This window comes from Seriola lalandi, unplaced genomic scaffold (genome assembly GCF_002814215.2).
Source record: "Seriola lalandi dorsalis isolate HSWRI2012SDOR001 ecotype SW California unplaced genomic scaffold, Sedor1 jcf7180002054169, whole genome shotgun sequence".
Classification (NCBI taxonomy): domain Eukaryota; kingdom Metazoa; phylum Chordata; class Actinopteri; order Carangiformes; family Carangidae; genus Seriola; species Seriola lalandi.
Window position 1 is genome coordinate 571,269 of NW_019524722.1, and position 25,389 is coordinate 596,657.

Here is a 25,389-nt window from a genome sequence, read left to right on the forward strand (position 1 = left end):
AGTTGTAGGCATCAGTAAAATGTGTTCTCTCTCGCTTTCTATTGTGTTCCAGTGTTATCACCCTGGACACCCCTAGGCACAAATTAGTGACACGGATGTCCAAAAAAGATGGGTTTATCATTAATTTTGCTATTTACTGAAGAAATACAATACGAGGCTCAAAGAATAGGAACTTGCACAAAGCCTGCTATAATTGAGCTCTGCCTCCAGCTGCTGGTACCAGACCATTGTCCCACTGGAGGCTATTCTCTATGACTCATTCCTGTATTGATGCCCAAACAAAGCACATCTTAGCCCTTTAGGTTATTAAAAAACTGGTGAGATGTTGAATGGCTAACTGTTTAACACAGGCAATATTTCTGGATGCTGTTTAGGCTTGATACTCAGCTCTTATACTTTGGTATAGATGCAACCAGCTGGGTGTCTTTAGAGAAATAAGGAAGCTGAGATCTCATGAGATGAATAATGATGATGATGTATTTTCAAGACAGCGCTGTATCACTTTATATGTGCACTCGCAACTGGAGGGCATAACGATTCAGTGGTCTAACTACTAATGAAAAGAATAAGTTTTAGCATGTAGGGAGAGGTTGAACTTTCCTTGACCTTGAGGATGGATGTAATGAGGTAAACACTGGCAGGCAGAGACTGTGGAGAATTAGAGGTTTAAATGTTCTCTAAGTTGATCAATTCATTTCCTTTCCTCTCCAATTCATTTTTAAGTCAATTCACTTTACCTAGAAGGATAAACTGACTGTTATTTATAACCTGAGCTCTATTTTGGTCATCTCTTTCCAAATAGTAATAATAATAAGCAGAATCCTTCCTTTTACTGTGCAGCCTCCAGGATAAAACGACCAAATGAGATGGAAAGACGTCGAGGTGGCCCAAGTATTGTTAATAGCAGAACTCTCTAAATGTCCTCTGCTTTGGGCAAGGTACCATTAATTCAATACGTTGCGAGAAGCCCATGATGTGTTATGTGAAAACTTTTCTCAATATTTATTTGCTCAGGGAAGATTTGCAGTAGATGTTGTTTTTTCAGCAGTCTCTTGTGTCCCACTCCTTCAGCCTTCACAGGTACACAGGATGGCACTGTATAACTTAAGATTTACCCTCAGAAATAGTTCTTATTCTGGCCCAGGACAAAGACATATGCTAATACTAACCCAGCAGTTCATTTGTGATCATAGTTCAGTGCGCTCACTCTGAAATGAACTCTACTTTATTACCTTCACCTTGGCTGTACTAGTGTAAGTAGAAGCTACTTTGCCTTCAGAAAAGCCTGAATTATTGAAAACATGGATTCAGCAAGGTGCTAGAAAACCTACCCATTGATTTTCAGTCCTTTCAGACATGATGATCTCATAGCTGCTACAGGTTTTTATGTGACATGTTGACTGCTGCAAACATCCTGATCCACTTCCTCCCAACGGGGTTCAAATCTGGGGACGATGTGTTCCTGTATCAGTATATAGACGTACGAATTGCAACCGTTCCTTTTTCAATATTCCTCATGGTAATTACTTCTTCCAAGGACAGCTGTAATGCCTTTTTGAATATTACATGAAGCGCCCAATGGAGAGGAGGAGATTCTAATCAAGATCAGATTCAATAAATGTTTTGTTTGGGGCAATGAGTTATTAAAATAAGTAAGATCTGTTATCACAGCTTGGTTTTGAACTGTAGCCTATACAACTAGAATCCAGCTCTGCAGGTTGTGTGAGTCAGGCTGTACCCACCTCATCATATCATCTTTGTGAAGTAGGTGATCAGAAAAATCTCCTTGAAACGACCCCCGGCATGCTGTTCTGCACAGAACAGCATATTAGGTGCAAGTCAAACTACATGTCAGTACCCTCCATGTCCAGGGTAATATTTACAATCTTTATTTATCCTGTCTTATTCTCTTGCAGATGCAGGGTCACTAGTTTTGTCTTTGCTGAATTATACCATCCTCTTGTGAACACAGAGCATTCGTCAATCTAGTATTTGAAATACAATTAATAAAATAATAAATTAGCTGAGTAAAAGAGTACAAGTTAAATAGCTTGCACAGCCTCGAAAGGTTTCCTTCCGCGTTGTTGGATCATCTTCAGATGCAATTTTAACGATGTTGGTTAATACAACAGCTGTTGTTGAGCTTGTTTTGTGTGTAGCTATTCCACAGGCAGCAAAATCATAATGTAAACCCTCAATAACCAGAATTGTGTCAATGCAAACTGCTGTATTAAAGTGTTTTTATTATCAAAGAATATCTGTTTTTAAATGACATAGAGACAAAGAATCTTTGAAAGAAGTAAATACTTAGGACTGCAGAGCCTCATCAAGGAAGATACCAAATGTCTACTGATGCCTTTGGGCTTCAGAGTCATGAACACCAAACTACAAACATCAACCTCAAGGTAGATCATCGAAGTCATTAGGATACATACATTTTGTGCCAGTCCATCCAGTAGTGACAAAATCTGTCCACATACCGTCAGACATATTCACCTGCCAAAGTCTGCCAGCATGTTGTCAGACTGCGTTGCATGAAACTATAAGGCAGCCAGTATGGTTCTCCAGTCAGTGTGGATCTATTCGTTATTTCTATATTCTAGGAGGACCCCTGACCACTTGAACACACAGCTCAGACTGATTTGATACACAAAGGACTTTCTCCTTTGCTCTCCTGTTTACAATTTACTACAATCTTGGGACAACTGAGAAGCCTGCCACAGCTTTTTAAAGATTAACGGCGACAGGAAATCATTAATCCCTCCTTCATTTTCAACGAGGGCATAGCTGTAAGTCCCACACCGAGTACCTTAGAGTTGAGAAGTAGGGAGTGAGCCAATCTTTTTTTTAATTATTTCGATTTGTAATGAAAAAGAGGAGGTGAGCTGAAAACTGCTGAAGGAGCCTGGCACATTTTTCCCAAAGTGTAATGTACTTACAATAAATTGATGACCGCAAGGAGGAGATAATTTACTTGAAATCTGGATCAGGCAGAATTTGCTTGTGTTTACATTTTTCTTATCTAACACTTTTTGGCCGCAGATGACAATGCTTGTTTGTAATTACTTTGAGATAGAAAGGGTTTTCACACCCTTTACACTTGTCCCCCCAGATAAAAAAAAACAAAAAAATCAACAGTTTGCCTTGACCTCATACTCTACCTCCTGGGTAAAATAAGTCAGGCATGATGCTGTAAAATCAATAGCTTTTAACATCACTATATTTCAAGCCCAAGTACTGGACCAATATCAGCTTAACAGAGCGCATCTCCTCTCTACTGTCAACATGGGCTGGGGAGGAAAAAGTTTGATTTTTCTCTTTCTGGAAAAAAAAAAAAAGTGTAAATTATTAATGGCATGTATTAAAGATGCAGGCCAGATCTCTCAAGGGAGTCAAGTTTTTCCTCCTGATACAGAGCTGACATCGGCCTAACAACAGTTTGCATTCTTCTCATCTGCTGCAGCTTGCAGGGCTCCTTTCAGTAGAGCCAGACATGAATTCCCGGAGGCTGAGGCTGCTGATGGACGTCTCGTATCTACACTGTCAGGTTACAGGCAACACAACTACTGCAACTCTCCCGCACAGTCAACAGAGGTCAGCGGTAAAGGTCAGTTTCTAACAGCAAAGAGCTTTCAGGTACAGAGAAGAGAGTATATTTGTTTTACTTAAAATTCCGATCAAGATCAAAACGTACATGCAAATCCTGAGTTCCCCTTAAAGCATAGCTTGTTTACCCACTGCATTCAGTCTGGTGGTGCACACGACTCCATACTTGGCCTTATTCATGCCTCCATTCAGCCAGGACAATATATATTTTCATACCTATGTGGAAGCCCAATGACCCCTGATAGAGAGAAATTCTCATCACCAGTGGTCGAGGTAACTCGATGAAGAAAGAGCGCTGGAGTCCAGGATGTCTTACGCTGAGAATGTTTTTTGAAGCTTGGCCAAGAAGAAAGGAGGAATCATCAATATAGTCTCCTGTGCATGAGGTCACCTCAAATCTGAAGCAGGAACCGCTGTGATTAGTCTTAATACACTTAGAAAGATTACTATAGATAGCTTACACTCCATAATCGGTCAAATATCTAAAAAGAGAGGCGAGGAGGGATGTGTGAATGGACTATTGATCCATTAACCATAAACAAGGAAACATGATTATACACGCCCAGGTGCTGATTCTCAGAACACTCAGTCACTTGTTACTGAACATCCAAGGTCTTCTCTTATCAACCCTGGCACCAGCAGTATCAGCAGAAAACCACAGCTGCGTCTGGAGGAGCCGCCTGAGCATCTCAAGGCCTGTAAGATTTAATGCAATAGCTGTGGCCCAGCGACTAAGGGCCTCACACTGACCTTTCACCCTGAGTCAGTCATTCATTAGGTGGACGAGAGAAAATCACACCCCTCATAACCCCAACTCTATAAATTGTATATATATTTAAAAAATATAAAAAATTAAAAAAAAAAATTTAAGTTCGGATGTGCAACAACTATTTCAAAATTGCTTAAGTTAAAATAATAGTTTGGTTTATTCAATGTGGATTTGTATAGTCAATGTATTACCTGCAGTAGATTTGGATCAAATAACTGATCTGCGGCGTAATACAGTGTGTGTAGTAATATGTTAGTTCAGCAGTTGAGAATATTTGGTTTCAAAGGAAAGGGCTATGATGACAACATAAAATGGTGAAAATATTCAAAATAAAGTGTACTCATCAACTAATATTGGCTTTTTACCCTGGCCACAGCAGTACATTGATCAGTTTCTGTTCAAGTGCTCTTGCCTGTTTCTCCAAAATGGGAGTGCGCCAATCCAAATCTACTGCAGGTAGTACACTGACTATATATACAAGCACAACCCCACGTCAAATAACCTGTCTTATCCCTTTAAAAGCGGAGTGAACCAAAATTATAGTGATTGGTGGTTATTCTATAAGATGTCGAAGTCTGTGGACTTAAAACCCTGACAAAGCCACCCATGCAAAAGGCTTGGGTGTCATCATAGACCATGATTTAAATGACACTAATAAGCATATTGACTATGTCAGTAAGACTGCATTTTTTTCTGGTGCAAAGAAATCAACTTATACATTCCCTTGTCTGGACAACTGCAATAATCGATTAGCCAAAGTAAAAGTAAAACACATCACACCTGTTTTATTATCTTTGCTTTGGCTTTCTGTCTGTCTTAGAATTGATTAAAACATTCTGCTGCTAGTTTACAAGCCTCTAAATGGTCTCCACACTGAGCTGACTGTTTCTTTCTGTAATCTCCCTGCCACTGCCTCTGGTCATTAGATACAACAGTGTTAAAACGTTAAAGAAAGTTTATAATCATTATGTTATAATGAGGCACTATACAAAAAACTAAATGTGCAAATACTGCTCTAAACTATAAATTTGGCCTGAGCAGCCCTGCTCAGTTAGTGATGCATATTTTAACCTCATTTAATAGCTAGTGTAATTTTTGGTGCGTAGTGAATTGTCACAGGAAATCCTCTCAGCACACAGGAAGAAATAAAATGAAATATAGCACTAAGTGCTCAGGGCAGAGAGGGCTGGCTGCACCAATTACAGTTGAACCTACTACAAAAATATTTTCTTCTCCACGACTGCTGCTAAAAGCCTCTACAAAAACATTAAGGTCCAAAGAATGAGCAGTTTAATAATGTTGAATGATTCCTCTGTAACTCTCATAAATTCACCACTGCTGTTTGAGGCTTGAAATGCAACATATTTTTACTTCCTCTGGTTCATTTTTAGTTTATTTACAGACCAGAATCTTCTTATTTCAGAATATGTCCAAATACAGCATTGTCTCACCAACTCACCTGTAATGTCACAGTGACACTTTTGTACAGAGGATAGATGGATAGAGGATGAATATGCAAAATGACTGTAATCAGACTGGGTTTCTAGGATTCATGAGGGTAAAATCGCTATCATAAAATTAGCTTATTTGAATGCAAATGCTCAGTGTGTCCAAAGGACTACTTTAGTCATTTTAGCTATTTACAGCTGTACACATGAAGGCAGCCCTGCTTCAGTGGCTCCATAGGGTTTCTCATAGGATGCCTTTTATGCCAGATCCTACTGGGACAGAATCCAAGAGCTCCCAGTTCAGCTCTAGCACTTATTTGTGAGGGTGTGCCATCATCACATAGCAATGGAAATAATTAGCCTTCCACTTTCAAAACGTTTTGTTCAGATGGCCAATCTCACAGATTGCTTTCCCTCTCTCTCCAAACTTTACAGAGCACTCAGGCACTGGTTATCCATGTTCTCTCTGATGAGGCTGCCATATAACACATACAATATACAGGCATAAACGGCACACACTCTCTGCATCATGATCAACCAGCATCGACTGTCTTATTTCATAGTCTCCCTATTTGTTTTGAAGTCCGTATAAAGAATATAAAGAAGAAGGGAAGGCGAAACTGAATGTCAGTGTCTGTGAGGTGCACATCAAAAGGCCTGCAGTATGGGACCTAATGGTGAGCCCGGTTTTCCTGAGCTCTCCAGGCGTGAGATGGTCACACAGCTGACAGCAGCAGTCTTCACAGGTTCTGCACTTTTTATAGCCCACATAATACAACAGGGAACAAGAGACACAGTGAGAAAAGGAGACAGAGAAAGAAGGGATCATGGCTTACTTGATACTTCATCCTATGGGCTCTGCCCTGCAAAATGTTGCTTCACACACACACACACACACACACACACACACACACACACACACACACACACACACATTTTCACTCTCTCTGTCTATATATCAAAGGCCCCACCACACAGGAATTGACTTTTGTTCTTAGCAGCATGAAAAAAAATTGACTTTATGATGTTTATTTCCCTCTGGTTTTATTTGACTCCAGTTTTGTTGTGGGGGGAAGTGTGCTGCTTGTGTGTGACGTCTGTTTACAGCACAGGGAGTTGCTACTGTATGTTGGTGAGATGTTTGTTTGGTTTCTTTGCTAGATTGACAGATTGTTTGTCTATGTTGGATGTATCTCCAGCTCATTTAATTGAAAATGCAGTTATTTGCTCCTGCCAAATGGAAGGCAGAACCGATGAAAGAAGAAAAGAGGGAAACATGCCTGCTTGGTCTGTTGTGGTGTTCTTGTCTGTTTTTAATGTTTTTAACAATCTTATCATAGAGGGCTTATTGGTTGGTTTGCAGAGGTTTGGCCAACAACCTGGGTCATTCATGTTGCTATGCTATCGCAAACATGCTGAAAACATCACATATATAGAAAGCTGTATTCATGTTGTTGGGAACATCTTCAGCAGCATTATCAGTGGCAATGCAGAGAACTTTTAACAAACACTGACCTCTAGTGGAGAACCCCAACAAAGACGAGTGAGTTCAGTTAAAAAAAAACTGACATAAATCAACTGCTCGTGGCAGAATTTGCACAACTTCACATATTTCCTCTATATTAAGTCCATAGCATGAGAACAGAGCTATAAACAAATAAATACTTTAATTTATCACACTATCTCAAAGACATTGTGTCAGAAATACAAGCAACAGGGTGATGTCAGATTTGTTTCAAAACCTTGAGTTCAACATTTTGCCTTACAGATCCAATATATACAGAACAATCACTGCACTGCAAAAGAATTAAGCAAGTGTGGGAATGTTATATCTAAACATATATACACATGAGTTATGCAACTGTAACAGTACACCGTGTTGTAGGTGGTAAAACAAAGCTAATTTCAACTTCAATTTCATAGGTTTTACTTCATCATAGCTCTGCTTCTTGTGGCTCCTCTCCTCAATACTGTAACCAACACTGTTAGACACAAACATTCTACATTTATAATGTCTACGTCAATACCAGCTGGGTGAGAAAAAAAATCAACATCTGAAAAATATATCATCGTAATGTAGGAACAGGTTAGTTCAGCAATGAGTACGATTCGGTTGCCTGTTTAGCCCTAGTCAGTGCGTTGACTGTGCTTTAAGTGTTTGAAAACCCGTACTTTGGTTAATCTGAACAAACTTGCAATTGTTAGCTAGCTAGCTAACCTACAGGCCAATTTAAATGATTTAGTATAATGCTAATCAGCGTCCAATGTGTAGCAAGTGTTGTGTTGTTTGCCTAGCTAATAAGCTAGTACTACAAAATTAATTAGATGTATGATGATATTATCTGTGACCAGTGAAAAATAACACAAAAACTCAACGTCTATTAAATCATTTTAGTTTTGATGGTCAAATGCTGTTTTAAGTTAATTGCTGACAGTGACGAACGTGAATGTGCTAATTGAGCTGAAAGCATCTTACCACCATTTTCAGGCACATATACAGTAAGCAGTGTCTCTGTTTCACATGCTTTGGGGTTAAAGACACTGTGGTGACTTTGCAGAAGTTTTTTTGTGCTGTAACTGTTGGCACCAATACCAGTTTAGAGTTGAGTGAGGAGGAGGAGTGGATCAGGAAGAGAATGAGCCTGAGTCTTCAATATCTGTGGAGTCATATTCATCAGCAGACTCTGTGAGGGCTGGATAGGGACGCGGCTGGTCCAGGTTGACATAGGTGACATTCAGACTGATGTAGTGTTCTCCCTCTAGACCTGACAAGATGGTGGAGACAGCCGACACTAATGTAGCAAAGCTGGGCCTCAGCTCTGGGTCAGGGTCCCAGCACTGGAGCATAATGCTATACCTGGAAAGCATAGACAGTGTGAGTAAAAGCAAATGGCCAACTAACTTTTCATGCAACATTATATGTGTAAAATTTCCTGAAATTCCTGACTCACTTTTTTCCCCCTTTAAGCCATGGTAAGCAGGAGCTTGCAAGTTGGGGTATTTTTGATCTGTCTGAAGGCTACTGTTTCCTAATTACAACTAACCCCCGTAAAGTGGTGAATTATAATTTTTACACCTTTTTGAACCTTTTTTTAAACAAACAAGTTATAATTAGTGAGTTTTAGATGTGCTGGACAGATTTTGGGACCTTTGCCATGTTAACAGTTTCCCCATTTACAGTTTTGATGCTGGGCTAAGTTAACTGGCTACTGACTCTGTCATCTAATTCTCAGCAAGAAAATTAAAAATGACAAACTATTCATTTAATGTCTTACGCTGTTGTTCTTCCCTGTGTGACATTCCTCCATGAGCCCTTAACCCATGTTGGATGGGAAGTGTGACAAGACCTCAGTGGACAAGGTGTATGAATGGTTGATTTATTCTCCATCACTCTTTAATTTGGTGAGCAAAAGGGATTTATCATTAAAACAGCAAAAATGTGTCAGTTTTTCCTTGTAAAGTCACACCAGTGTGTGTGAAAGAAGTGTGTGTGGCAGTCATATACATTAATTCCCAAACAACATTGATTAACTATGTTGAAATACCAAGTAGTGGACAATTTATGGTTTTCACGCTACTGAGTTACCATTTGAACATCTTGTTGAACTTTGTGCCGGTACCATTTCTGTTCTATCATTGTTGGTGTTATTGTAGTAGTGTAGTGTATTCTGTGCAGTTGTACAGTGGCTGTTTCTAAACTAAAAAACACTATCAAATTATAATTACAACTGTTCTTTAGACTGAATAAACGAGGCGACCATTATTCCTGCTACTTACAAAGGGTCAGGGCAGTACTGTGGCTGAGGAAGCCTCCTGCCCTTGAGTAAGTAATGTGTTATGTCATAAGGGTCCACCTCTGGGTAGGGGCTCCCTCCTCTGGTCAGCATCTCCCACATCAGTACACCAAAGGACCACTGCATCAAGAGAGGCTGAAATTACTCATCAAGTACTAGCGTTCAGGTGCAGGCTAAAATCCTGTCCTATACGCCTCCCTGAATAATATCACTGTGCAAAATGAGCAAGAGACACAGTACAGCCTTGAACATACACAGTAGGGTTCCTAATTAGGCTGGCTAATGTTGAGTTGAAACCGTGCAGTTAGGATGGTGGAACTGGAGCAAATTCGTGAAACAATAATGTTTCCTGTATTGTGCTGTTCAGCAATCTGGAAGATTTAGTGCAAAATGCATGAGGTACACAAATGGAGCTTTGTTGCCCACACTTTTTGGCGTGTGACCATGTCTATTTGCAGCATCTTGTCATTAAATATATCTGCTGTTCAATTTTATTTTACATAATGTTATATATTAAAGTGGTAATAAAATGACATTAAAAGGCAACATGTACTGTAACACTTCAAACCCTGTTGATATTTTGGGTAACTGGCACATAAATACTCTCTCCAGATCTTGCTAATATTCCCACAGTGCATTTAACATTGATTGTCATCCCCAGAAATACTGTACATTCTGTATGTTCTTTAGTACAACCACTGCAGAGATCGTGACTGGTCAATCTTCATTTGCTCACCACATCCGACTTGGAGGTGAATTTCTGTGTCTGTAGACTCTCGATGGCCATCCACTTGACAGGCAGCTTAGCCTTTCTGTGGTCCTGAACACTGTAATACTCCTTATCAAAAACATCTCTGGCCATGCCAAAGTCTGCCACCTTCACTGTATACGACTCGTCCAGCCTAAGGACAGAAAAAGTAAGTGGAGATCAGGCTCAGCAAACTTTGTACAATGAAACATCTCCCAACACTAGAGCAATTCAGGCCTAATGACAGTGAATTAATTCTCTGCATATCTCAGTGACTCACATGCAGTTGCGTGCTGCAAGATCTCTGTGCACAAACTTCTTTTGAGCCAAATACTCCATCCCCTTGGCAACCTGCAGCCCGAAGCCAATCAGATCCTTTACAGTGGGATTCTAGACAAATCCCACAAATACATGACAAAAACACTGAATTAAAACAGTTGCATTTGTTACATAGTTTGCTAGGTAGTAAGCAGACAGCTGCACATAAATCATATGATTAATTTCCACTGTTTTAATGTCGCTGTCACACCCTCTTCTCGCAACGTATGAAGTGCCGCAGGTCCCCATGTTTCATGTACGGCAGCACCACTAGAGGGAGCCCTTCCTCCGGCAGGAGGATCCCGAGCAGAGACAGCACATTGCTGTGGTGGAAACCCTTCATTATAATACCTTCTTTCAGAAACTGCTCCACCTCCTCGACATCTGTTATTCCTGATGACACACACACACACACATAAGCATTATGGACTCAAATCTAAAGGAAGAAAGACACTGAAAGCACAATTTTAAAAAGCTGCTTTAAAAAGGTACTCAGAGGACATCTTAGATCCTGAGGCAAATTTATTCCACAGCAGAAAAGCCTTTCTGGTGCTTTCCTAGGGTGTATAAATCGGCTCTCAAGAAGCAGTTATTACTCACTATTCAAAGATTTGACAGCACAGTGGATTTCTCTGTTGTTGTGGTCTGTGAAGTAGCCATGATAGACAGTGCCAAAATGACCTGCAGGAAAATCAACAAAGAATGAATGACAGAGGACTGCTGCTGCTCTACCAAAGTATGATATAGCTTTCACAAGGCTACAAAGTTTTTTGTTTCAGACAAAGTCAGTGGGGTCTTACCCTTCCCTATGATCCGATGGTGCTGCACAATAAGCATCTCTGCAGGAATAAGAACATCCTTCACCTCCTCCAGCAGCTCTGGCCTAAAACTTGAGATGGAGATTTTTTCTGGAGGCATCAGGGGAGTGAGGGTAGGATCTATGCTGCCTGCAGCATAGGCCAGCCTGGGGAACACCACCGGACCCACCAGGGGGGTGGGAGGACTCATGGATACTACTGGTAAAAGTTCAGAGAAAGAGGTTTATCAATGATCATTACACAGGAATGTGTGACAGGAGCAAATCAGCTCTACAATATTGCAGGGTAGAATGGTAAGTGCTTAGCTAGACCGCCACCTCTCCTGTAGTCCCCAGTAGGTGACAGCTCCACGTTATTTGTTCTAGAGCGGTTGGCACTGTGGGCCAAACGGGTCTCCACCATGGAGGCTGAAAAAGATTTCACAACACGTTTTTTTTAATCATCAACCCTAGAAGAAGAACACATGTACATCCAACACCCGGGATGTTCTAGTTGAAAGACTTATGTAATTCATCCCAAATTCCCACCCACACTCGGAAGCAGTTGTACAAACAGGTCTGATCAATGTCCACATAACAGTGAGGATCCCACCTTTCTTCTTCTTCCGCAAGTGTTTCATAACGACAAAGGCCAGCACGGCTCCAGCCACCAGAGCCGCAAGGATCCCCAGAACAATCCCCACCATGTAGTGGTTGCTCACTCTCACCACTGTGCCAACATTGTGGACCTGCCCGTTGATGGAGATCTGGACAACAGAACCCATTATAAAACAGTGAATACCATCATTGTTGTTTTATTATGAGACTTTTTCTCGTAACTGCCCCGCTGGAAAAGCATAAATGCTTCAAGCTGTTTTCTGTCACACATCCATGGCTTTGAAGCTGTGACATCTGTGTGTGAAAGCATGTGGCTAACTGCCAAGACATTTTAAGATGCCTCAGCCTCAAGGAGCTATTTAAATGAATCCTTTGCTTTACAAAAGGGTTTGTCAACTGATTGTGGCCCAGGGACCACCGCTCTGACTAAGTAGCAACCTGAGGATCACTGTTGTGGAGTGTGAGGAAAGTGGTTGAGATTAGGTTTTTTTCTTACCTGATAAACAGACCTCTTAGACACTAACTGTTACTATTCACCAGAATTTGCAAAAATGATTTTTCAATGGCAAAATCATGGAGTAACTCTTTTTAGATGCTTTTCAGTAAATGAATAGTTTTGTGTGCAAATCTCCACAGTATGCATACACATGTGACATTAGGGACGCATTCCAACATTAGCAGAGCACAGGCTACCAAGGATAGACTGGATGGGCACTGTTTTAATCCAGAAAGTCATCCCCGCTTTTTTTTTTTTACTTTTATATATTTTCATGAATTAGATTTCTCACAAACAATAATTAATACATAACACAAAAATACAATAAATAGTGATTCCCACATTCAATCTACATTATCGAATCAGGGACAACCAGCAACGCCTTTATGGACCACCAGGGGGCCACGGGCCAATGGTTGAAAACCCCTGCTTTAACATCTATCTGATCATTTTGCTATATACCACTATGATCTGTAGCAGTAATATATTGAGTAAATTTTTACTATGATTTGAACATCCTAGCTGCGTGATGCACAGGCCTGGGAAGTGAGTGATCACAGGCCAAGCAGGAGTCCCATACAACATGTATGACCGGGGCCCCATGTTGGATGTTGCATCCAGGTAAATCAGTCAGTTAATCATCATCTACACCTCCAGCCTGACTAACCTTCACTGGAAGTCCCTCACTGGGGATGGTCATGTTTTTAGGGATCCTGCAGGTGATCTCATTATCCAGGACTTTAGCATCACAATCAACGCCTGCCACTGTCATTTTGATGGTCATGCAGGAGCTCACCAGGTTCAGCTTTTGGTGCTGTGGACAGAGAGGTCAAATCAAGATATAAGGCATGCAGTCAGTATTTTAAAAGAATATATATTAATCATTACAAATTCACATTTATTTTGTCTTCAAATTCGAATGCAGATACACTCTCTTACATGTAGTGACACTTCATCAAACCCAGGGTACAAACTCAGCACGTGTCCCTCTGTTTCAAAAGGTATAGGCTCGCCGTAAGGGTGGTAGGAGAACTCTTTGTTCCAAAGTCCCATCGCTCCATCCATGTCAAAAGAAAGCTCTCCCTCCTCCGTCTCATCCTTGGGGAACTCAGGAGTGATACACTCCATCCTTGTGGGCATGGACTTGCCTATGCACTCCTGTAACAGTCAGTCAGGTAATTCTAAAACTGTACACTTATTTAAAAAATAATAATGTTTCTACTGCACATTACAATGAACATTGTACCGTTGTCACAGGTTTCAGGTGGTTCTCATTGGGTTTAAAGTGGATGATGGTGCGATAAACAGAATCCAGGTTTTCCCCTTCAATTACAATCTTTGACCCCCTACAGTGGAGACAGATGTCAGAGATGGTTACATTTGCATCAAGGAAGGAAATACTGTAATTTCTTATAACAACTGAGAATGTCACATGAAAAATATTAGAAAAATTTGATTATGTAATGTAAAGACAGTATTTATCCAATTAGATTTCCTTTGTCATGATAAAATATGTTAAATTCCAGATCAAAAATAAACTTGGTTTATCAGAAATGACACATTCTCAATCATCCAGGTCATGGTTATTCAAGTCCAGTTACTCTTGATTCAACTGTTCTTGGGTCACTGTGGAATAAAACAGAGGACAACAGAGTTCATACATAGAAGGTATTTGTGCTCACTGGCCTACTGTACCTGTCAAAGCTACAGTCAGGCAGGACAGCTGTAATCGATGGCTTTTCTTTGTAGTAAAACACCTTTGTGGTGAGGACAGGAGACTTGTCGATGAAAACACTCAGAGGAACATCCCTCACCTCTGAGATGGGCTGGGACAGACAGATGATGGATGACACGTTCCCTATTGGCTTTGTGACTCTGCAGAAACACAGAGGTACGTGAATTACACGTTGTTACAGATAAACGGTGGTAGATCAAAAAGCTTCATGCTTTTAAATATCTTTTGTATGTTTAATAACATAACATCTACTGTAGGAAATAGTTCAGGTCTGATCCAGTGTTCGAATGCAAAGACCTCTTGCCAGTAGTTTCACAAACCGTAATTATCCTGAAACACTAGTTGGAACATGTTTGCTTATTAGGTCATGGCAATAAAATGTTCTGAGCCACAACTCATCTTCATAATCTCCAGAGAGTAGGAGAGATAATACTACTATGAGGAAATGTATTTCCAGACCTCTTTATAGGACAGGGCATGTCGTTGAGAGTGACTCTCCTGGTCTTCCCAGCATCCAAGTGAGGTCCAGTCACTGTGATGAGTGTGCCCCCAACACGAGGCCCGTAGTTGGGCTGTATTTCTGTGATGTTGGGAATCTGGAGCAACAGTTTATCATCAGTATTTTCGATTAAACATAAGGTTTAGGAGAAAAGTGGTTTAATACTCAATGGATGAAATGAACAATATTCTTAGTTTGTGATGAGCATGATAATAGCTGCGATTACCACAAACGTGAACCCTGGTATTTCTGCCTTCCCGTCAATGGAGTAGCGTCCCTCCACCTTGCCCTCATGCACTTCCACTGTAATGTTGACTGGTTTGGACAGCTCAGTGGCCCCAGAGCGAATCTTACACACCAGGCTGAACACCAGCACAAGAAAACACTTGTGTTAGCATGTCTGTGGCAAATTTAGTTACTGACACACCAGGGACAATTTAATTTCTTGGTGCATTAAAATGCTTGGTCTTTAAACAGCATCAGGGGACAAAAGTAGCATATGGTTACTTTTGCTGCTAAAATACAGCTTTCAAGTGAGGTTGTCATTATAGAATTAGTTTGTTGGTAAATACATTCAAGAAAAAAACCTGTTCTTAAACATATTAGCACTTTCTGCCATGTTAGACACATAATTTGACTTTGTCCAAAAACAAATGTCCAAGAAACTACTTCAGCTGCACTTTGTGTTCATTGCTAATTGGCATGCTAACATGCTGAACTAAGCAGGTAAAGATGAAAAATGGTAATAAATAAATATTTTCTCAAAAAATTAGCTGGTGTTCAACTGTAAATGATACATCCAAGGCAGGACTGCACACTTCATATCAATTTGTACTAATTATAAATAGAGAAAGTGTTCCAGTTATTAATTTCATTTCATTAAATTCACGTATTTGTGAAAAAAACTGAAATGATGTAGTTGGTAAGTGAAAAAATTGTTTACAAAGTTTCCTAGAAAGCCTAACAAATCTTTTCAATCTTCATGACTTTGAACTGCCACACTTACATAGATTCATATGGTGATATGTAAATATTCATTTAATTCACATTTATTCAGCCTATTGGTTGAAATGCATGCTTATCTGTAGTTTTCAGCTGCATTGAAAATTCCTTAGCTTTTTGATTCAACTTACACTCCATGCTATAAAGTTTCACAGACTCTAACACTTTCTTGGAAATATCCTAATAATTTACAGCTAAATACCAACAATTCTTCAGGAAATTATGAGCAGAATTTCCAAGAAATTAACAGGAAAATACATACCCTGGAAAATGTAAACTACATGGCATCAGCATTGAGATATTTTGACACTGTCTGTAATACTAAATTAGCATAGGCCAAACACCAAGTTTGGGTCAGTCCATTAAAGTCTAGATTCATTATTATATGAACTAATGTTCAACAGTCAGATATTGTAAAAGAGCTTAAGATACTAATTCCTCCTCAAACAAAACACACACACACACACACACACACACAGCACAAGACAATCCTCAGGGTGGATTTCCCACAAAATGACTTTAGTATGAACAGACTGTACTTGTAACCAGAGCCCTGCATGGTCACTCACTGTGTGTTGTTGCTTTTGACTGGAAGAACAGTGCAGGCGGTCTGTCCCAGTCGGACCTGGTGGGTTCTGGAGGAGATGGCAGGTCTTAAGGGCGACTGGAACTCCCATCCACACACCGTTAGTTCTGTTTGACCATCAGGAGGAGCAGTCCGTGGAAAGAACTGCGTCAATAAAGCAGAGTATATAGTACCACCTTGAAATGAAATGTTTCTATTAGTTGCACAAAGGGATGATTGTATCCTGGATTATAGAACAAACCCCAGTGATCCCAGGTGGGCAGGACTCGTTCCTCCAGCGATTGTGACACTCGCTCTCCCAGGAGCACACTCCAGAGCACCACCCACAGCCCATGAACTTAGGGGCTGTGAGACACATGGCACAAGTCAGGAAGTGTTGACAGCCCGGCCCTCTCTGTGGCACCTGAATCATCTGAAACACAGATTACCATTTTTAAAGTCACATATGCCCTCTACAAAGAAAGATCCCCATTGCTGATAATCAAACAGATGATGACATAAGAAATATCACATTGAAAAACCTCCAAATGCAGAATTTAAAACAACTGTAAGGTGATAATGTAAATAGTACAAAGGGATTTGAAAATAATGGCCTGTGACCCAATAAATTAAAACTGAAGATTGAGTGGGTTTGTTTTTTTCCCTTTGGTTAAAACTTTTTACTGCTAGTTATTTTTTTTCCTTCATACATTTAGATGCAAGAAGAGAAATAACTTCAATTAACTTACATTTCCTACTAAATAATTGATTCTTTCCATGCAGATGGAAACATGTAAACTGATACTGAGCCTCATTCAGCATCAGGCTGTTCAACAAGTCACATGGAGAGATCCTTGTGCTGAAATGAAGTCTAATTTTGCTGATTAATGACAGATGAATAATAAAACTATTTCATTTGAATGGAACTTGAACTATCTCTTCAATGCGTACACATTGCAAACAAAACACCAGGCATCTTTCAAACTTCTTTTTCTATTAACCACTTTTTTATCTATATATTTTTTAAGAGTTTAAAGAAAAGGTATTTCATTTTCTGGAAGGGAACCAGAATCCTGAAAAGATTATAAAATTGGGGCCTTGGAGCTTTCAGAGGAGCCTAATTTTTTCTGTTGTGTCCCAATTGCTATCACAAAAGGTAATAAGCCTGACATCCCACAGGAGTACCATTTGATTATTCATTCTCTAAGTCACAGGAAACACCCTGGACAGGTCTCCAGAGCATCACAGGGTCATGGAGGGACAATCAGTCACACTCCCAGCTCATTTGTCATTGTGATGTAACCTGACCTGCACGTCTCTGACCTATTACACACATTTAAAGACATGGGATTGCTGCTGTACCTTGTCTCCAACCACGAAAAGAAGATACTCTGATGAGTAAACAGCAGCGATGGATGAGACTCTCTGGTTCTCCTCCAGAGAGTAATTGGCAAAAATAATAGGACTGGATCTTGTCAACACGAGCTGCCAACACGGACACAAGAGGAGATTATTACAGTGGTAAAATGAAGACTAATACCAGAAACAACAGATTTAAAAAATCATACATTTTTTGAATCTTACCTGTAGCAGCCGTCCGGTTGAAGTGCCAATATGGGCAACAGTCTTGTTCTCTATGGTTGTGACCAGCAGAGAGGTGAGCAGGACGTTTGTCATCTGCCTGTTGAAGAGGTCCACTCTGTAGTAGGGCTTTGACACCATGGTAGGATGGTCTCTGCATGTGGCGTTGTTCTCCATGCTCTAGTACCACGGCCACAGGCGGCAGAGGACAAGGAAATTAAATAATGAGGAAGAAAATTTAAGTAGAAACAACACTGAACAGTGTTTAAACTAGTGTGCAAACATAGATAAAACAATCCCAACTAAAATCCATTTACTAGCTTTTTCTGAAGCTTTCAACTACATTACACTGTCTTCATCAGCAGATAAAGTTTGTTCAGATGTCACGATGATGGATCTGTAGCTCGTGAGGGTTGCCTTGCAGCCATAGGCGCAGAGCAGGGTGGGTCCCTGTTTGATTTAAGGGAGTCTTCATGCAAAGACTGGCTTGTATCTTTAAGGCCAAGATACAAACTCACAGACACAACACTTTATACTTGTTTTCTTTTAAATCCAATCCAAATGAATAATTTGATTACAGACTAAAAGCATAGTGTTTTTGAGGCAGAGATGATGTTGGCAGCACAGGTGTTTGGATCTGCAGAGAAATGGAAGAACCAGGATTTCAGATTGTTGGACAGGTCCACTGACGGATTACTCAACTCTCAGACCAGCAGCCAAAGGCAACAAAACAGCAGCAGACTTAGAGGCAGAGTTCACTAGTCCAAGTAGAAAGAATTCCTCTGAAGGTAAATAGAGGAAAGAACATCTTTTGGATGTAACTGCTATGTTTATTTCAGCTAGACCCAAACCTTCATCAGCTGTAAGTGTAACAAATCAAAACTAGGTTATTCTTGCCCTAACCTGACCACATAGTATCATGTCTTAATCACAACATATATTTTCTTACTCTATTTTCTGAAGGTTCAAGGAAACAAAGTCCAATCAATCAAGTCATAGCTGCAACTTCAACATTCAACAACTTCATGCTTTGCAATTCTGGGAATTTTGGGCTTCATACTTTCCACATGACGTGCAAACTCTTACCACAGACTCCCTACTTCCAAACATTTGCAGCAAACAGTGACTGACATAAAAAAGAGAATTATATATGGGATATGGAAATAAAAATAAAAAGCAGAATTAACCCAAGAAACCAACCAAATGCATAATATGGCATGAAAAGCATGCTGAGTAAACATGAAGAAAACTTCTTCCTGTCTGACCTGAGAAATTCATCCAACTGGCGGCTGTACAATTTTTCTGAATAATGAGTGTGTAAGCTGACTTCTCCATATTTATTTTTCCATCTAAAACACAATTTCAATCCCTGTTTTTTCTCATATTTTACAATTAGTGGGCACTGAATGCAGGTGCAAGTGATTATAGGTGCATTCCCCTGCAAGCTAAGATGCAAATGAGCTTCACTTTACTTCACAGAAATCCAAAAAAAAGTTTCCTTTTCATGGACATGTTATCAAGAAGACGACAGATTGTGAAGAGAAGATGTGCATTAAGTAAATGATAATTCCAGGTCAAAAAGAACAGTTAAAAAGGCCATGTGTTTGTATAAACGGAGGCACTATTTAAACTGAATGACTGCAAAGATTCAGACAGTGATTTTAATGTGTTCAAAAACCACTCCTCAGTTACATCAGTTCTTCTCATCAAAACCTGCCCACCTTGACACGCCGACAGTGTTGTAATGTAGAGAAACGTTAAGAGAGACTTCTCCTTTAAACCAATATTTTGACATTTGGGGAAATTATTTGCTTTACCACTCTCTTCTCTGCATGCTAAATATGATGCTAGAGCCAGCAAGAAGCTAGCAAAATCCATCTACCAGCACTTCTAAAGGTCGCTGATAAACATATTATATCCTCATTTGTTAATCCATCTTCATTGGTTGTTGGTTGGGCAGAGCCAGGCTGTTTTTCTTGTTTCCAGTCTTCATGCTAAGCTAAGCTAACCTTCTCATGGCCCCAGCTTCATATTATTTTCACAGCCGTGAGAGTGGGATCCATCCTCTCGTCTATGTCTTAGCAAGAAACCAATATCTCCCAAAAAGCCGCAGGAGAGGCTTTCATGCAGGACGTAGGTTGTAAGTTACCAATAAACTCTCAAGGGCAAGTTTAATTCATATCTCTGACGACAGTGGTTTCCCTGTGACTTTTTTATCTTACACAACAATCCACAGACAGATTTATCTGGGAAAACAGTGGGTCACACAATAACCACATGCAGCTGGAGTTAACTCTGTGCTAAATACGGATCCTTTTACTTTTTTTTGTTTCATTTCATTAGTCATGTTTGGCTCTGTCCACTACACTGTCATTCTGACCCTGCCAGTGCTGTGAGCAACGCCTTGCCTCACTTAGGGGTTTACATGATTTCATAAACTGATATTTCTCCATAATAATCACAAAAAGACACATTACTGAAGTATACTATTTGAAATTATTAGTATTTTTACCTAGGCCATTCATCCAGGGAAGAACTGTAAGTACTTCTTACTCATTTGTACTCGTTCCTCTGTTCATGAGCAGTTGATGGTATCAACTGATTTCATCGGCCACAACAAGGTCTCAGTGGTCTGTGTTCAATATCTCCTCTATGTTTATGCACGTTAAGAAAACACGCTCAGACGCGCTTTCACACGGTAACATTTTAACAGGCCTGATCGAGATACCTTCATGCCGAGTCAGTAAATATTTATGCACATGATTGGGTGCCAGGAAAATACCTTTGATGCTTTCTATTTAAGTGAGTCAGTCTGACAGCAGCATACTTTCACTCTCACCAGTTTTTCATGAAGTCAGTCAAACAACTGGATTTACTTTTGTTTTATCGCCTCTCTTTCAACAGTATCTCAAAGAAAACTGGGACTCTTTATACTAAAGTAAATAAAAGTAGACCTGAGACCATGCTGATCTCCTGTGATTGCTGTGTGCTAGTTCACTGATCAGCTCACCTCATGTGGACAGCTCTCACAGGGCTGGAAATGGCAGAGTCCTCTGGAGAGCTGTTCTGGTCCAGACTCACAGCAGTCATCCACCCCATCAACGATTGCTTTGTTCACGTTGTCCATTGGGAAGGCGCACAGGGCAGAGTCATGCTCTGTGACCCCACTGTCATCTGTAACTGCAAAAACCCCGTAGAGGATGTCATCCTCCTCCTCTGCCCCCAACTCCTCTGCCAGCTCCCTGCCTGCCTTGCCAAAATGAGCTGCCTGGACCACGTTGTACACCACATCTTTATAGGGTTCACTGGCTACATTCCTCCTCCGGCGTTTTGGTTCAAACCGACACTCTAGGATCACTTCACGATACCTCTTCATCTCCCATTCATTCCGCGGGAGACGGCCTAGACGAGTCTGAAATGGAGATGATTCCTGATCGGGGCTCTCTCTCTGGACTGAGAGGAAGTACACAAACTCCTGAGTGAAAAAGCTGTAGACATATTCAATATGATACGTCCTCCGCAGGCCGGGAAGGACGGTTAGGCCACGTACATCACTATAGAAACCATCTTCAGTGGCCAGCGGTCGTCGTACTGATAACGACTTCCTGCCGTAACGCTGGGTTACACTGTCATTTACAGTGGTGGCAACAAAGAAGTAGACAGTTTGACCCTCTTCAACCATGGTGACTTTGGTTCCCAGAGGGCTGGCCACGCAGTCGGGACAGTAGGCAGCAGAGTTGGAATCCTTTCTGAACAAACACTTGGAGAGAGAAGGCGGCTCTCCATTTGCGTTCAGTTGGTGGAAATAGCATACACCATACTGAGAACTTCCACATGAATATAAATACATAAAGAGAGTATCCAACAATAAGATCTGGTTGTTTGTGTCCTCCAGAAAGTTAGGATCCTTGTCAACGTCACACAAATTACATATCTGACACTCTGGGCTTCCCACCGGCCCAGTGCGGAGCTCCCACACCTTCTCCAGGCTTCTGTTCACAGCTTCAATCACATTCTGAGAGGCTACATACACCTCCTGGTAGTACGAGTTGTTCACAATGTTCTGGATGGGGCCCTGGGCCTGGAAGAAGGGCATGGTGTAAACCACAGAGTAGTTGACAGGACTCGGGGCCAGTGAGGGACAGTTGGCCAAAGCAAAGGCCAGCAGAGTCTGGAACCAGACACATGTCCCCCACTGTGTGGTCCAGTGGACCATCTCCACAAGGTTGCAAGGGGGGGCAACAACACAGACAACGTGGGGTTACCTCCAGGTCTGATGTCGGGACCAAACCATCTTTAACACCAGCCACTGATACCTGAATGAAAGGAAATGACAGAACAGAGTAAGTCATTCAGTCATTAAGAAATTATCATCATTCCAAAGTTCACTTTGGAACTTGAAAGCAATTTTGTCAAATTATTTAATAACTGATTGATTTTCAGTGTATAAAATTTCAATAAAAAGCCCATCATTATTCGCAGAAGATCAAACATATTTAAATTGTCTTTTTTATCTGACTAAGAGTCAAAAATCCAAAATGTTGAGTTTATTATCATAGAAAAACATAGGAAACAAGCAAAAATGTCTATTCAAGAAGCTGGCACCGGTGAATTATTGGCATAGTTGCTTAAAAAATAATAATTAATAATGAGAAAAAATTATAATTTCATCACTTGACAGTACTGGTTGATTTCGAAACTGTCATGTACAGCGGGGGCCAGTAGGGGCCCAACAGCAGATTTTTCCCCAGGGCCCCTTGTGACGTTAATTCAGCCATGACTGTGAGATGCAGCTGAAAACTCTGGAAAAGGCTAAAGTTGAGGGACTTTTTTTAAATGCCTCGAAAAATTAACAGAAAGTATATTGTTTTATGGAAATGATGCTCATAAGAAACTTCTGTTCAGTCTGCTAAGGCACGTTCCGTGTTGAATCCTAATAGATCTGAGGTGACAGACATCATCTTGGCTGCGTCACATGATGATAAAAGTAAGTGCTTGTAAAGATAAAAGCTTCCTCTGACTCTCTACAAACACAGAGAGGAAGTGTTTACATAATCAAATAGGGTGTTATGCTTGTGGCGCTCAACACAGTAGACAGTGGATAAAACTATTCTTATTGCAATTTCCTGCTCAGGTCATTCATATCTGTCTGGTAATGTTTGTTCTGGTTAATCTCCCATCCCATCTTCTTTCCTCTAAATATTGAGTCATCTTCTTTTGTGCAAGAGACCTAATAATAACAAACAATGTTAATGGATGTGGTTCAACACAAATTAATCAAATAAAAATTAACATTTTTCCACAGCTCATCCTGATCAATCTCTGAACAACATGGAACCACGTTTCAAACTCGGAGCCTTGTCCTCACCCAGAACAGACGTGTGTTTGGTGGATCATTAACTGGACACATCACAGTTAGGCTATATTCAGGAACCCCTGGCCTCTCTACTTTGCATTCCTGTCACAACCACTACGTGCCTTTCAGGGGGAAAGATGTGCACGGACTGATGGTCATAAGACGACATGAACCTTTTTAAGTCTCAGGTGAAGAAGAAAATTCTCATCTGAATTTCATCAACTGTGATGTGGGTATACTTATTTGATTCAACAGCAGAGAAAGTTTCTTTTTGACCAAAAATCTTTCAAGAAAACAGAACTTATCATCGCTCTGCAGTCATATGGAAACGTTTGAAGTCAAGAGTCTGGTGTCTTTACATCAATAATTCATAGATGTTGTGTTACATTTTAACATTTGCGGCTCCACGTGAAGCTGAGGTTAAGGCTAAAGGACATGGGTACACATAGTAATGGCACTGATTGACTTTGTTCATGTTCATGGTTAATAAACCAAATGGCTGAAATTGAGTTTCCATTCATTGTGCTATTGTGCTATTTACAGGCTGGTCAGCGTCCAGGTTTTTACTTAGTGTATTCCCTCAGAGAAGACTTAAAGGTGCAGTGATACTAGAACACCTGCCTCCTCGGTTCTGTTGTCAGGACAAATATCAAACCAGACGTTTGGCAACATAATATCCTACAGAATTCACAATCAGTGTGTTGCATTTACACTCATATCCATATTATCTTCTCTTTTCTGGCTTGTGTATTTTATCTTGGCATCAATAAGAATTCACCTTTCTCATTTTGTGAGAGGGATGCACACTTTGGACTGGCTGCTTTATTGGATCAGTTCTTGCTCACAGGCACTTTGACAGCAGTTAATCAGCGAAAGCGAGAGAGCCCCTCTTTCATTAATCAGTTCACAGTTATCCAGAGGGATTTAAATATGCAGGATGCTGTGCAAACAGTCAATAAGGAAAACGTATGGGACCCCAGGGACACATGCATTGATTCAGTGGCAGGAAATGCATCCCAAACCACTACAGAACCACTAGAACCATCCAATGTGCAGTGATATTAGGTCTAAATGTGCTTTATTATGAAATACCTTAATTGTAATATCTGAATTTATTCTTCAAAAATAATCTGAGATTAATCCAAGTGGTTGAACATGGTTCAAGACCTTAATCATTTGTGTTGTGTGGCTGTACATTTCTTTAAATCATATATATAGATTTATGCTCCTTTTACATGTTCTGGCGGTCTGCTTTAACTTCAGGGGAACGGTGCCAGTACATACTGGTTCCAGTCCACATGTAAGATGTTATCTGACTGCACCAACTGCACAAAACTTGAATGGTTAGACAGCACCTTGCTCAGTGAGCTTCAGGAATGATTGTCAGGCAGCTTTGTTTATTACAGGTACTGTACTGAGATTAAGTCCTTATATTAACACACCTTTCTCACTAATCATCATATACCACTCATAGTTAACCACAGTTTCATCACCATATATTATAATTAAACCTCTTACTAAAAACACTGAGATTAATTTAAATTCTATCAATAGTACATAACAACATATTAAACTTAGTTAAGTGCACATTATGACATTTTAATTTCCATTGTGTGATTTTGTGTTGAGCTCCTGAAAGGTTCAGCACTGCAAGGAGTCTAGTTCAACTGTAATCTTTTGAAACATATCCGTGGCACATGCAGCTGTGAATGTTATGAAGGTCTTACCTATACAGCTGTGCTCCTCGGGGAAGTAACCACTGCCCCCTCTGCTCCGTGTCTGACTCCAGAGCAGAGCAGGGATGGCTGATCTGTCCTCGGAGAGATTCCAGGTGACACGGTTAGGTTAATTTCTGCTTTAAGTTAAAGCCTGAACTGTGTCGGTTTCGGATCTAAGTTCAGCTCTCAGTGTAAACCGGTGTCCTCTGCCTCGGCGGTACCACAGCTCGCTCCTCCCCTCACCGCTTCAGGCTGACGGAGACAGCGGCAAAACCAATTAACCCACATTGTGTTTGTTTACGCACCTTTCATGGTGACGCGCGTTGCGAGAAACTGTTGC

At 40.5% G+C, this 25,389-nt stretch overlaps 1 protein-coding gene across 2 annotated transcripts; it reads right to left on the bottom strand.

Moving 5' to 3' along the window:
* Nucleotides 1-7,471: 7,471 nt before the first annotated feature.
* On the bottom strand, nucleotides 7,472-25,282 carry mst1rb (macrophage stimulating 1 receptor b). 2 transcript variants are annotated; one of them, XM_087173317.1, is made up of 21 exons: nucleotides 25,059-25,282; nucleotides 20,986-22,291; nucleotides 17,979-18,155; nucleotides 17,757-17,879; nucleotides 16,657-16,827; nucleotides 16,399-16,559; nucleotides 15,054-15,189; nucleotides 14,788-14,924; nucleotides 14,289-14,468; nucleotides 13,840-13,939; nucleotides 13,533-13,751; nucleotides 13,261-13,407; nucleotides 12,093-12,246; nucleotides 11,819-11,908; nucleotides 11,484-11,696; nucleotides 11,284-11,364; nucleotides 10,895-11,076; nucleotides 10,646-10,755; nucleotides 10,354-10,519; nucleotides 9,601-9,737; nucleotides 7,472-8,680 (listed from the first exon to the last, which is right to left on the bottom strand). In XM_087173317.1, the coding sequence occupies exons 2-21, from the start codon at nucleotides 22,189-22,191 to the stop codon at nucleotides 8,449-8,451; spliced, it is 4,122 nt and encodes a 1,373-aa protein (XP_087029443.1). In that variant the 5' UTR covers nucleotides 22,192-22,291; nucleotides 25,059-25,282; the 3' UTR covers nucleotides 7,472-8,448. The 2 variants fall into 2 exon arrangements, with proteins under 2 accessions (XP_087029443.1, XP_023259426.1); XM_023403658.2 differs by having other exon boundaries at nucleotides 11,484-11,699.
* Between the last annotated feature and the right edge of the window lie 107 nt (nucleotides 25,283-25,389).